Here is a 12,111-nt window from a genome sequence, read left to right on the forward strand (position 1 = left end):
GGGATTGGAAGGAGGAGGCTCAGGGTTCAAGACTAAGGGGCCTACGAGAGACCCTGCCTCAAATAGCAACATGGAAGGAAAAGAGCCGGCTTTTAATTTTTAAAAAATTTGGTATAATTTTGTATATGAGGGTTTTGCCTCCATGTATGTCTATGTACCATGAGATGCCTGGTGCTCAGGAAGACCGGAAGAGCTCATCAGATTCCCTGAAACTGGAGCTGTAGATGGTTGTTAGTTGTCATGTGGGTGCTGGGAATTGAACCTGGCTCCTCTGGAAGAGCGGCCAGTGCTCTTAACCATTGAGCCACCTCTCCAGTCCTCTCATTTTAAAATTTTATTTAAAGATATCTGTGAAGAAATTTGCCATCAGCAAGACTTGAGCTGGCCGATAATGAGACAGTACTGCATTTGTTTTTAAGTGATATAGAATTAATAGCTTTTTCACAAGGCAGTGCTTGCCTTATAATGCTATTTCCACCCCCACCCCACCCCTTCTTTCTTGCTCACTCTCTTCACTAAACAGGAGGTTTTTGGCTTTGCATGATGCTCTTCACCACAATGTGTATAGTTTTCTCTCTATGCTGAGGGAAAACAGACTAGAATTATATACAACCTGCTTTATGAAGTTAAATAAGAGGAGGGTGACTGTAGGTGCTCAGAGCTTGCTTCTCTGTTTTTTCCAAAACGCATGAGATACAATTCATATTTTAAGTGGCAGACTCACTTTATCCTGCCATTTTAAAAGACAGCCCTGATTGATCAACCAATGAAGGAAGACATATTTTGTATTATTTCAGCTTTTACAGGCTTAGATGTCTCCAAGCCCACATTTCAATATCTGTGATTTACTCATTAGCATTTAAATGAGAAAGTTGTCTAGGTGAGTTCTAGTAATTTTATTTGGTCTTGACAAATAGACGGTGCTGTTTTTTAAAAAGGGAGAGAAAGTTGTGTGTCTCAGAAATTATTGCAGAGGTCTTTATAGATTCCTCCTCTAGCTGTCCCTGGGGCTCTGAGAAAGTCCTGTGGCCTAGAGACAGACAGGCCTTGATGTGTGATCTTACCACCATAGCTAACCCCAGTGGCTGGGGTTACACATGCATCATGGGGCCAGGAGAAAACAGCCCCCCTTTCTTTCCCTCCCCTGCTCTTGTGTTTTGTTTTATGAGATAGGATCCTCCTATGTAGCCCTGGCTGGCTTTGAACTCATGGTCATCCACCTCTGCCCTCCTGAATGTGTTGGATTGCAGGTATGCACTAACAATGTGTACCCTGTGTTGATTCTTGCCTGTCTCCCCTCTGCCCTTTAGTAGGTCAGTGAGGTAGCCATATTTGAGAACAGAACATGGTAGTGTTTCCTTTCTTTGAGTCTGGGTTAGGAAATAAAGCAGATTGGGGGGCTGAGAGCAGGAGAGGTATTGAATGATTATTAATATTTAATATTGAATTATTATCTTACGAATGTGAGCAGTTACTCCTTAACCAGCTGCATACCCAAATAACCACACAGAGACTCTAGGATCTATTTAATTAGTGTAAAGCACAATGCTGCACAATAATTACTCCATCCTAAACCTCCATGCTAGTATAGTTTCCTCCCATTCTCATTTCCCACATTATACTTGCTTTTAAATTATCTCTTAGGCTCAGTTCATTTCTCCTGATGTTTCTCATCTTCTCCTCATGGCTCCATCTTCTCCTTCCTTTCTCCTCCCCTCACTGGAACAGGATGTCCCACCCTACTCTCCGTTATTGCTCAGCATTGGTTAGTTGGTTTTTACTGATAATATAAAGATCAAATGGTGACATGTTTGCACAAACTTGAGACAGGAGATACTTAGAATAAACATCACAACGCAATGTTCAGATTGAAAACAGAGAGTGGAGTAGAGAAATCAGCATTTGAATGAATAAGGGTAAACTATACACAGTCCACAAAAACATTATGCCAACAAAGAAGGGAATGGGTTAGCCCACATGCCGAAATGAACACCTTCCGAGTACTATGTGCCAGGAAGTAAACACTTTACCTGAGCATATTTACTTTACCTCAGTCTTGTGAAATAGGGCTGCTGTTAATACATTCATTTTACAGATGTGGAGACCCAGACCAGAAAAGCTAAATGTCTTTGTCCCACTACAACTATTCTCCGTTGTTCCTGGGAGACACGCCACAGATAGAAAACACACACACACACACATACACACACACACACACACACACACGTGAGGGCTACACCTCTGAAAGAGGCAGTACAAAATTGTGACACTCTAGAATCTTTGAGTCAAAAGGCATCAGAAACATTTTGGGACTCCTCACTTTCCCTGAGGACTTCTAACCTTCATTGAAATGTGCCAAAGAATCAGGATTAATTTCTCATAAAGTTATCCTATTCTGTCTCTGGGTAGCTTGAAGTGACGGAGGCATCTCCTTGCATTGTCCTGATCATGATCTCTGTCAGCCCTCATGTTCACTCTAAAGCGGCTGATGCCCTCCCCGCACAGGAGTTAGAGGTTGTGCTATGGCAGCTGCCTTCCTGCCATTGAGAAGCCAGGGAGGCTGCTTTGTGGTTCTGCAGCTTCTGACACTGGAATGTAAAACCAGAGTCTTTGTCAGAGGAGAAATTAGGAAGCCCTGGGTGCTTTTCTTCCAGTGAGGCTACTCAGTGGCTGTCATACCAGTGACCTGCTCACAAACCACCTGAAAGACTGGAGATTGAGGTGTGCCTTTTCTGCTTTGTGTGAATGTGCTTCTTCCTAGAGGCAAGTGTGAGCTGGAGCATGCCTCAGAAAGGAGCACAAAGGGATTCAGCAGTATCTTACTGCCTCTTTTGGAGGTGTGTCCCCTCATGGTGTGTGTGTGTGTGTGTTCTATCTATGGTATGTCTCCCAGGAACAATGGAGAATATTCTGTGGAACGTTCAGTTCTGTTGGGAATGAGTGGAAGGGCAAACCATCCTAAGCCCACCATGTGTGGACTCTTTCCCAGCATCCCCAGCTCCCCAGCTGCGTACTGAGGCAGGACATGGAAACCCTTTTTCTTTCTGTTTTCACATGGTGTTAGGTTCTTTAGCTGAAATGATGAGTTGGGGTTCAGTGCATCTTTATTGCAGCTTCTAGTTTCTGCTTCTTCCTTCTTCCTCTAAGACTAGAACTTTCTATCATCTTCCCACAGATCACCCAGTAGACATGATGAACATCAAGGCCTTCACCTTGGTCTCTGCCGTGGAACGGGAGCTGCTGATGGGTGACAAAGAGCACATCAGCATCGAATGTGTGGAGTGCTGTGGCAGGAATCTCTATGTTGGCACCAATGACTGCTTCATTTACCACTTCTTGCTGGAGGAAAAGACCATGCCTACAGGGACAGCTACGTTCATTGCCACCAAACAGCTGCACAGACACCTGGGCTTCAAGAAGCCTGTAAACGAGCTGTGTGCGGCCTCAGCTCTTAATAGGCTGCTGGTGCTCTGTGACAACTCCATCACCCTGGTTAACATGCTGAACCTGGAGCCAGTCCCCTCCGGAGCCCGCATCAAAGGGGCTACAACATTTGCAGTGAACGAGAACCCTGTGAATGGGGACCCTTTCTGCGTGGAAGTGTGCATCATCTCGGTGAAGCGCAGGACCGTCCAAATGTTTCTGGTGTATGAGGACCGAGTACAGATTGTCAAGGAAGTGTCCACCCCAGAGCAGCCTCTTGCTGTGGCTGTGGATGGCTACTTCCTGTGCCTGGCCCTGACTACCCAGTACATCATCCTCAACTACAGCACAGGCCTTTCCCAGGACCTGTTTCCCTACTGCAGCGAGGAGAAGCCACCCATTGTCAAAAGAATAGGCAGACAGGAGTTCCTGCTGGCTGGCCCAGGAGGCTTGGGTGAGGAGGGCTGGGGTGTTGCTGCTCTTGGCACCTATATTCTGCCTGCTGTCTTATGGCTTCTGCATACACTTAGCAGTGGGAGAATGAGGGTTCCACAGTGAAGTATGTCACTTAATAATAGGGTTCTAAGAAACACACCATTAGGTGATTTTGTCATTGTATCTGTTGGTCGGTTAAGAGGACTACAATGCCACTAGGGGGCATAGTAATCACACGCATTTACTGTAGACCAGGTGACATGTGACACATGATAGTACTCATATGAGTGCCTGGCAGCATTGGAAATGTGTGGCCAGGTCATAGCAGCTCCTCAAGTCCAATGTGTGCCGAAACTCTATCAGATTGTGAATGTGGTGTCACCCTTTCCCACCAATGTGATATTTTAGATATGGTCAGTGGACCTGATTAATACCTCATTAATAAGAGTTCGGACTCATATTAGGGCTCATTCTTAGTGATATACATTTGACAGGTCTGTACAAATGTTTAATGACTTGTAACCAGTGCTGTGGTATCATACAAATTGCTTTCACTACCTTAAAATTCCTTAGGCTTCACCTAGCCACCCATCTTGCACCTCATCCCACCTCCTGGTGGCCACTAGCCTTGTACTGTGTTGACAGTTGGTGCTGGAATGTGTATTAGAATCATACGTTAATATGGTTCTAATACATACCATAAAATGTGGCCTTTCAGAGTGGCTGCTTTTATTTGACGGATGGTGTATTCTATATTTGATACTTCCAGGTCTATTCATGGCTTGATAGAAGAAGAAAATGCTTGTTTCCAATGTCCTGTGCTCTAAAACAATGATTTTTTTTTAATGGAAAGCACATATATGTACATGTGTATATGTGTGTGTGGTGTATGCATATGTATGTGTGTATATATAGATTGGCTACTACGTATATATGTGTATCTATATAGACTAATATAAACACACACACACACAAACACACACACTTATATAATGAACATGAACGTGGCATAAAGAAACCAATGTGATGTCAGTTTCCTGGCCTCTGTCTTGTCAGTCCCTTTGTATACCTGTCTTCTCCCCATTTCTTTTTTTTTTTTTTTTAAAGATTTATTTATTTATTATGTGTACAGTGTTCTGCCTGCATGCCAAAGCCAGAAGAAGACACCAGATCTCAGCAGTTGCTGGGAATTGAACTCAGGACCTTTGGAAGAGCAGCCAATGCTCCTAACCTCTGAGCCATCTCTCCAGCCCCTTCTCCCCATTTCTTATTTTGAAGTAACTCTAGACATCTTAGCAGTTAATCTGTAAATACTTTAATATGATTCAAAGTTATAGATACATGTATGTAAATGAAAATCCACAATGATGTTAAATATTCAAAATACTATCAAATGCACTTAGGGACATTATATTCCTCCTATTTAATCATATATAATGTAAACGGACACAAATATTTAAATATCTGCGTGGTTTTGTGACTTCTTGTGCTTTCAGTTTTCTTGCCCTCTGTTCCATCCATGGCTCTGGATGCAATCACTGCCTTTCTGTAATTGTATGAACCATGGTAATTGGCTGATAGATTTGTTACATTTTACTTTTCTTTACTTCCTTCCCTCTCTCTTACTTTTCCCTCACTTTCCCTTTTTCCTTTGCTGAAGAAGTTGGATGGTTTCCTACACTCTGGATTTTTGATAGTTTTATCCCCATAGAGTGGTTAAACATGCCAGCCTGACCACACAGACCTCTGTTCACTGCAAGTAGATAATTAGGAGACTTAAGGTGTTCTTGTGCTTGCTTTGTGAGGGAAATAAGGAACTTCATAGTGTGGGGGCCTGTCAGGAGTTTGCATACCTTTGTCCCTTTTTGTGAAGACAATGCTGGTAATGACCTAGGCCAACGGCATCATTAGCCTGACAATGAGCAACATTGTATTTGTATCTGTTCTTCCCCTCATATATCACTGGAAATGCAAAGCAAACTTTCTCCTCAAAAACTCTGTGTCTCCCAGGCACTCTGTATTAAGTCAGGGTGAGATGGTAAAGTCCCTCCTATCTTCTCGGGGTATTTTTAAATGAGCCTTATTGTAAACTCAAGGGTCCTTTAAAACATTTGTGGTGTGGAGGTTCCATTGATGCTTGCTGTGAGCTTATGTTGTAGATCCCAGAACTACTTTGCTGTGTCTCCAGAAATCTGATAGTGTCACATCTCGTGTATCCCTGCACCAGATCTGGTGTCAAGCCACTCCTCCCCAGAGCCCTGCTGCTTACAGAGCATGGTCTGGGTGCTCGGGCTCTTGTCCATTTCCCTAGGTCCTGTCGATGGACAGTGCTAGGACATCCACCTTTTAGGATAGCTGCATCATAAGATCATGTTAGGGCCCATTCTTCTGCACCTTACTGTCACCTTTCCACCACACCATGGTTCCCTTCTCTGCACCCTCCTGCAAGCACTCCTGAGCTAGAGCCCCACAGAGGATCTAGCCTGTATCCTGATACGTGTAGCCTCCTCCCTTAGGTAACCATTGATTTGTTTGTTTGTTTGTTTGTTGTTTTCAGATTAGCTTTCTTCCCCCCTAGCAGATTTATAGCAGAGCTTTCTAGAACAGCTGAGTGAGAGCATAAGTGTATGTGAGCTAAGCTGGATATTACCATGTCTCCCTCTGTTAGGGTTATTTTATATTCTCTCTGGTGACAGATGGCCAGTGCTTTTCCCCAGGTTTGGCCAACAGAGTATACTGCCAGGAACTTAGTGTCTGTGGTAGTGTGGCACTTTACCTGTGAGCAGGTTGAGAATTCCTTCTGTTTAAGAGTCTATTGTGCTTCTTTAGGTTTGTAGAGATTACCTGTCCTGTATGTTTTCAGTCTGGCTTATTTATTATCTATCTATCTATCTATCTATCTATCTATCTATCTATCTATTTTCTTTCTCTTTGCTAGGAAAGAACTCAGGGCTTCATTTGTGCCAAGCACATGTCCTGCCACTCATTGGACCAAACCCCCATCCCAAACTTTCTGTCACCACTGGACTTGTTTGGTATTCTTTATATATTTGAGACACCAACATGTCTGCTATTTACCTTTTAGGTGTTTGTTTCTAATTTTTGCCTTCTGAAATCTCTTTCCACAAAGTTCTATATAATCCAGTGTGTTGGCTTTTTAAGTATTACTTTATGGAGATGTCCCTGTCTTTCAGATTATAGGCAAAGGCATCTACATTTTCTGATATTACCTATGTGGTCTCCTGTCTTAGCATATAGAGAACCAATTCAGTTTCTGTGGTTTTTTATGTGACTGTTGGCAGAACCCTTCCCTTCTGACTTTGTGACTGCCTTTAAAAGACACTCACTTTCTGATACACATGGAGAAGAGTCTGTCCTCTGGTGTAGCCCTGGCTGCTCTGCCTCTGAAGGCTTCACAGGGAAAGTGTCAGAGAGTTCCAAGTTCCTCTCTTGGTTATTCTGTTATGTTAAAGGGAAATGACAGTCATACTTTGGGTGCACTTCCCCCCAACTTTACTATGTGTCAGCTCCATGAGCGTCATGCTAAATGAATCAGTTGTTCTTCTGCTTGTAAGCAAATAGAAAGATTATTCTTAAGGTCTCTTACCTATGCCTTATGTAGCTAACAGATTCTGCAAAAACATCATTATATGGCTCCAGAAATTAAGAGTTCAAGCAAATTACTATCAAGAGTGTAAATGTGCCTTTCAGCATGACACCTAATTTGTTTTCCTTCTGCCTTTCTCCTTGAGTGTAACTTGTGACCACTTTCTTCATAAGAGATCACACTTGACCTTTTGTAAGGCAAGTTAACCAAACTTTATAATACTTTTACCACACCCCTGATGGTGCTTCTCCGACAACGTAAATAATTCAGTTGCTCTTTGTGTTATGTGGGCTTTTCTCCAGTTTGAGCTTAGATCACAGGTGGGCTTGAACTTAGGAGGGGCATGGCCAAAATGAGTGGTTGTAAAAGTTGGTGTGCAAAAGTTGGTGTGCCGTGCCCTTTTCACCAAATCCCTTAGGTTTTGTACTTATAACAGTTTGGCTCCTACAGTAGTAGTATAAAAGCAACACACTTCATTGCCTGCTTGGATGCTGGTGCACATTAGCAATAGCTAGTGCCCCTCTTCCTAGAGATGCTCTTCTGGCTTGACTTAACCTCATTTGCCAGTTAGGGCTCTGCTTCTTCATTCCCGTGAAATTGCAGAAGCTGTGGTTCTTAGCACCTGGTTTCTGCCCTCTTTATGTCAGAAACATTAGCCAGGACCACTGCATGAGAAGGTAAGTGCAGTGACCCTGACTGACAGTGTTGGGGGTATCCATGCTATTATGGGGTCTCATTGCTTTGAGCATGGCTGTTTCACCCAGAATTCAGCAGAATCCCTGGGGTGGCTCCACTCTCATCCCTTGCCAGCTTGTATTTTTCTGTTTTGGCAGAGGTGACATCGCATTACCAGCTCTGCCATTCATTTCTTCTCCCTTTTGGCCTCTTTGGTTGATTCCAATGACAGTACTAATCTCCCCAGCTTTGTCTTCTTCATAGCTGTGCATAGCTTCCTCAGCATTTTAGCTGTTTTGTATACTTGGCGTTACTGTTTGCTACGAGCAGAATGTGTGTGTCCCTGGAGGTTCCCTGTGTTAGAGTATTAATCTCTAGAGTGATCATTGGAAAATGGTAGATTCTCTAGATCAGTGGTTCTCAACCTTCCTAATGTTTCAACCCTTTAATACAGTTCCTCATCTTGTGGTGACCCTCAACCATAAAATTATTTTGTTGCTACTTTATAAGAATAATTTTGCTACTGTTATAAAGCATAATGTAAATATCTGTTTTCCAATGGTCTTAGCTAACCCTCATGAAAGGATCCTTGAACAGGCACCCTAAAGGGGTCATGACCCACAGGTTGAGAACCACTGCTGGGGTGGTAGACTCTGGAGGAAAGTCCTTCAGGTGGGTTCCTCCCTCCCCACTTCTCTGGGTTTGCTTCCTGGCTCATGCAGTGAGTGACCTTGTCCTGCTTCATGCTCCTGCTGGGTGTGCTACCTCAGGAGTGGCCCAAAGCGATGTGTTTCTCCCCCCCCCCACCCCCTCTACTTTATACTTCCCTATCCTCCCACCCCATGTTATATAACTGAAGTCACTTGATTGCTTCAGTGGTATCTAATCATTTTGGAAGCAACAGTGTGAATTTTTAAAAAGCTGATGTTAAAATGGATTGACACACCTTGGTCAAAATATTCTCCTCAGTAATCCCCAAAGTCAGTGACTTGTGTACAGTACACATAATGGGCACAAGCTTATTTTGGGCAAAGGCGTCACAGCAGCCTGTCTTGAAACAAAACTCAGTTCTCTGTGGTGCAGCGTGCGTGTTCTTACAGCTTATACATGCTCTCAACAATAAAGGGTAAAATCAGTCATCAGTGCTCAGACCTCAACTCTAAGCCTAGCCAGCTTCTCATAGGACACTTCGTGGAGTGTCTAGCATGTAGCGCATGGACAGTAGAAATGTTGACCAAGTATGTGTGAAAAACAGCTGAAGCGTAGAGGTAAGCTGGATGGAGGAGGGGATATGGAAGAAAGCTTGTGACACTGTCTAAGTAGTTTTCTCCTGTGTGCTGAACATGCCCACATTTTAAAATTTGCAATTAGAAGCAGATATAATATGCGTTCTGAATAAGATGGTTCTCTTCACAGTGATAAAGTCATACATAGTTCTTTGCACATGAGTATATTCTATTGTTTTAAAAATGCAAACCTGTAGGAGAATTGGGTGAGCAAGTTACATTCCATCCAGTCATTTCTATGGCAAAAAATACCACATAGTTATTTGAAGATACTTTCTTTCTATTTTTCTAGGCATGTTTGCCACTGTGGCCGGGATTTCTCAGCGTGCTCCTGTGCACTGGTCAGAGAATGTGATTGGAGCAGCTGTTTGCTTCCCGTACGTCATAGCGCTCGATGACGAATTCATCACAGTCCACAGCATGCTGGATCAGCAACAGAAACAGACCCTGCCCTTTAAGGAAGGTCACATCCTACAGGACTTTGAAGGTAGCTGTTGAAATAGAAATCTTAACATTTTCTGTAGTCTTCCTACAGTTAATGTTACTGAGGACCCATTAGGAGCTGGGGCTTATGCTGAAGGAAGGCTAATAACAGAGCTGGAGAAATGGCTTAGTAGTTAAATGTTCTTGGTACTCTTGCAGAGGACCTAGGATTGGGTCCCAGTACCCACACCAGGCTTCTCACAGCTGTATGTGGGCCCCTGTTTATTTGTAACACACACACACACACACACATACACACACACACACACACACACACTCTCTCTCTCACTCTCACACACACATACACACACACACACACACACACACACGCGCGCGCGCAAAAATAAAAGAAAGAAGTCTTGCTCATGCCTGTAATTCCAGCACTTGGGGAGGCAGAAGTAGGCAGATCTCTGAGTTCAAAGACAGCCTGATCTCCAAAGCAAGTCCAGATCAGCCAAGGCTACACAGAGAAACCCTGTCTTAAAAAAGGAAGGAAAGAGGGAAGGAAGGAAGAAACTTTCCTGATGCTGTGCTCCTATAATACAGCCCCTCATGTGGCGACTGTCCTCCAGCCATAAAATTATTTTCATCACTCCTCCATAACTGTAATTTTGCTACTGTTATGAGTTGTAATGTAAATATCTGCATCTTCAAATGGTCTTAGACAAACCCTTTGAAAGGGCTGGTCACCCCCAAAGATGTGCGACCCACAGGTTGAGGAGTCTTGGGTACAAGGGTTACAGTGAAGGACAAAGAAAGCTGGCAGGATGATAGTGAAATCAGGAAGTGAGCAGAAAGACTGAGTGGTGTATGGGCGGAGGGAAGCATGGAGTACTTCGTAGCTCAAAACACTGCATTAACGTCTTTGTTTACATAAACCAACTTTGCAAGGAAACGATTTTCAGTGCGGTTTTGGTTTTGATGATGTTCCAAGATGGAGCTCTGCAGCTTCACTGGACCCTATGTCATGTTGTCTCTTCACAGGTTTCAAAATCAGCGGGCACTTTCACATAGAAAGGGGATAAAGAGCACATTTTATTCTTAAGCAGTGTGACATTAAAGTTTACCCTTCCCAACATCTGTCAGTGCAGGTGGCAGAAAGGGCAGCATCCTTCCATAATTCGTGTGGAATGGTATTGGAAAAGCTGGGGGAATGATTAGCAGGTCAGAGAAGGGGCCAGGATCGGGAAAGCAGTGATGTGTTGAGGGAGACAATGCTTTTCCTTTTCCAACAATGCTAACATTTTTCTTTTCTTCCCTCAGGAAGAGTGATTGTTGCCACAAGTAAAGGAGTTTACATCTTGGTTCCATTACCTCTGGAAAAACAAATACAGGATCTGTTAGCAAACCGGAGAGTGGAGGAGGCTTTGGTCTTGGCAAAAGGAGCCCGGAGGAACATTCCAAAAGAGAAATTTCAGGTTGGTAATTAACTGGTCACGAGAAAGCATGCCTGTAAGAGCAAGCTAGAAAGCACTCAGATTTAACCACACTCATCTGGCTCGCTCTGCATAAGACCATGCACAAGCTATTGTGCCCGCCACACATCTCGTGATCTATAGGTAAGGAGGCAGGTTGCAGAGCACCCAGATTGCTTAACTGAGACTGCACAGCTGACCGTGGGAAGGCCAGCTTGCCAGTTTCTTATTTGATATACTAGGCTATATTTGAGATCAACTCCCTTCTTCAGTCTGAGAGCAGTTGTGAACATGATACTTTCTTTCTTTTTTTTTCCTTAACTTTTTTTTTTTTTTTTTTTTTTTTGGTTTGGTTTTGGGTTTCTCTGTGTAACAGGCCCGTCTGTCGCTTTGTATATCAGGTGGCCTTGCACTCACGGAGATCTGCCTGCATTTGCTTCCTGAGTGCTGGGATTAAAGGTGTGTCCCACCACACCCAGCTATGACCAGGATTCTTATAAAGTGGAGGGGTTAGGTCAGGCCAACTTCTCTCTGATTTTAGTTTGTATTTGTTGAGGTGGGATTGAGTTAATTTGCATGTGTGTTCTTCCTGTAGACAGCAGGGGCCACATACATCCAGGATAGCTATAAACACATTTACAATCCATTTGTAGATCACATGTTATCATGTCACAATGTCCAAAGGTATGGGGGTGGGGTGGGACCCAGTCTGGTTTTTTTGGGCTGGTTTTGTTTTCATCATCTGTAGGCAATGCTGTACCCACAAAGTGAATAAAGTACCTCTCAT

At 43.5% G+C, this 12,111-nt stretch overlaps 1 protein-coding gene across 1 annotated transcript in view; it reads left to right on the plus strand.

The window, feature by feature from the left end:
• Tgfbrap1 (transforming growth factor beta receptor associated protein 1) overlaps positions 1 to 12,111 on the plus strand; it is a 44,727-nt gene that overhangs the window by 13,740 nt on the left and 18,876 nt on the right. The window contains exons 2-4 of the mRNA XM_051152693.1: positions 3,176 to 3,877; positions 9,719 to 9,913; positions 11,173 to 11,327. Of these exons, the coding sequence (XP_051008650.1) occupies positions 3,176 to 3,877; positions 9,719 to 9,913; positions 11,173 to 11,327 (1,052 nt within the window). The remainder of the gene's footprint in view (positions 1 to 3,175; positions 3,878 to 9,718; positions 9,914 to 11,172; positions 11,328 to 12,111) is intronic.

The sequence above is a fragment of the Acomys russatus genome, chromosome 11 (genome assembly GCF_903995435.1).
Source record: "Acomys russatus chromosome 11, mAcoRus1.1, whole genome shotgun sequence".
NCBI lineage: Eukaryota > Metazoa > Chordata > Mammalia > Rodentia > Muridae > Acomys > Acomys russatus.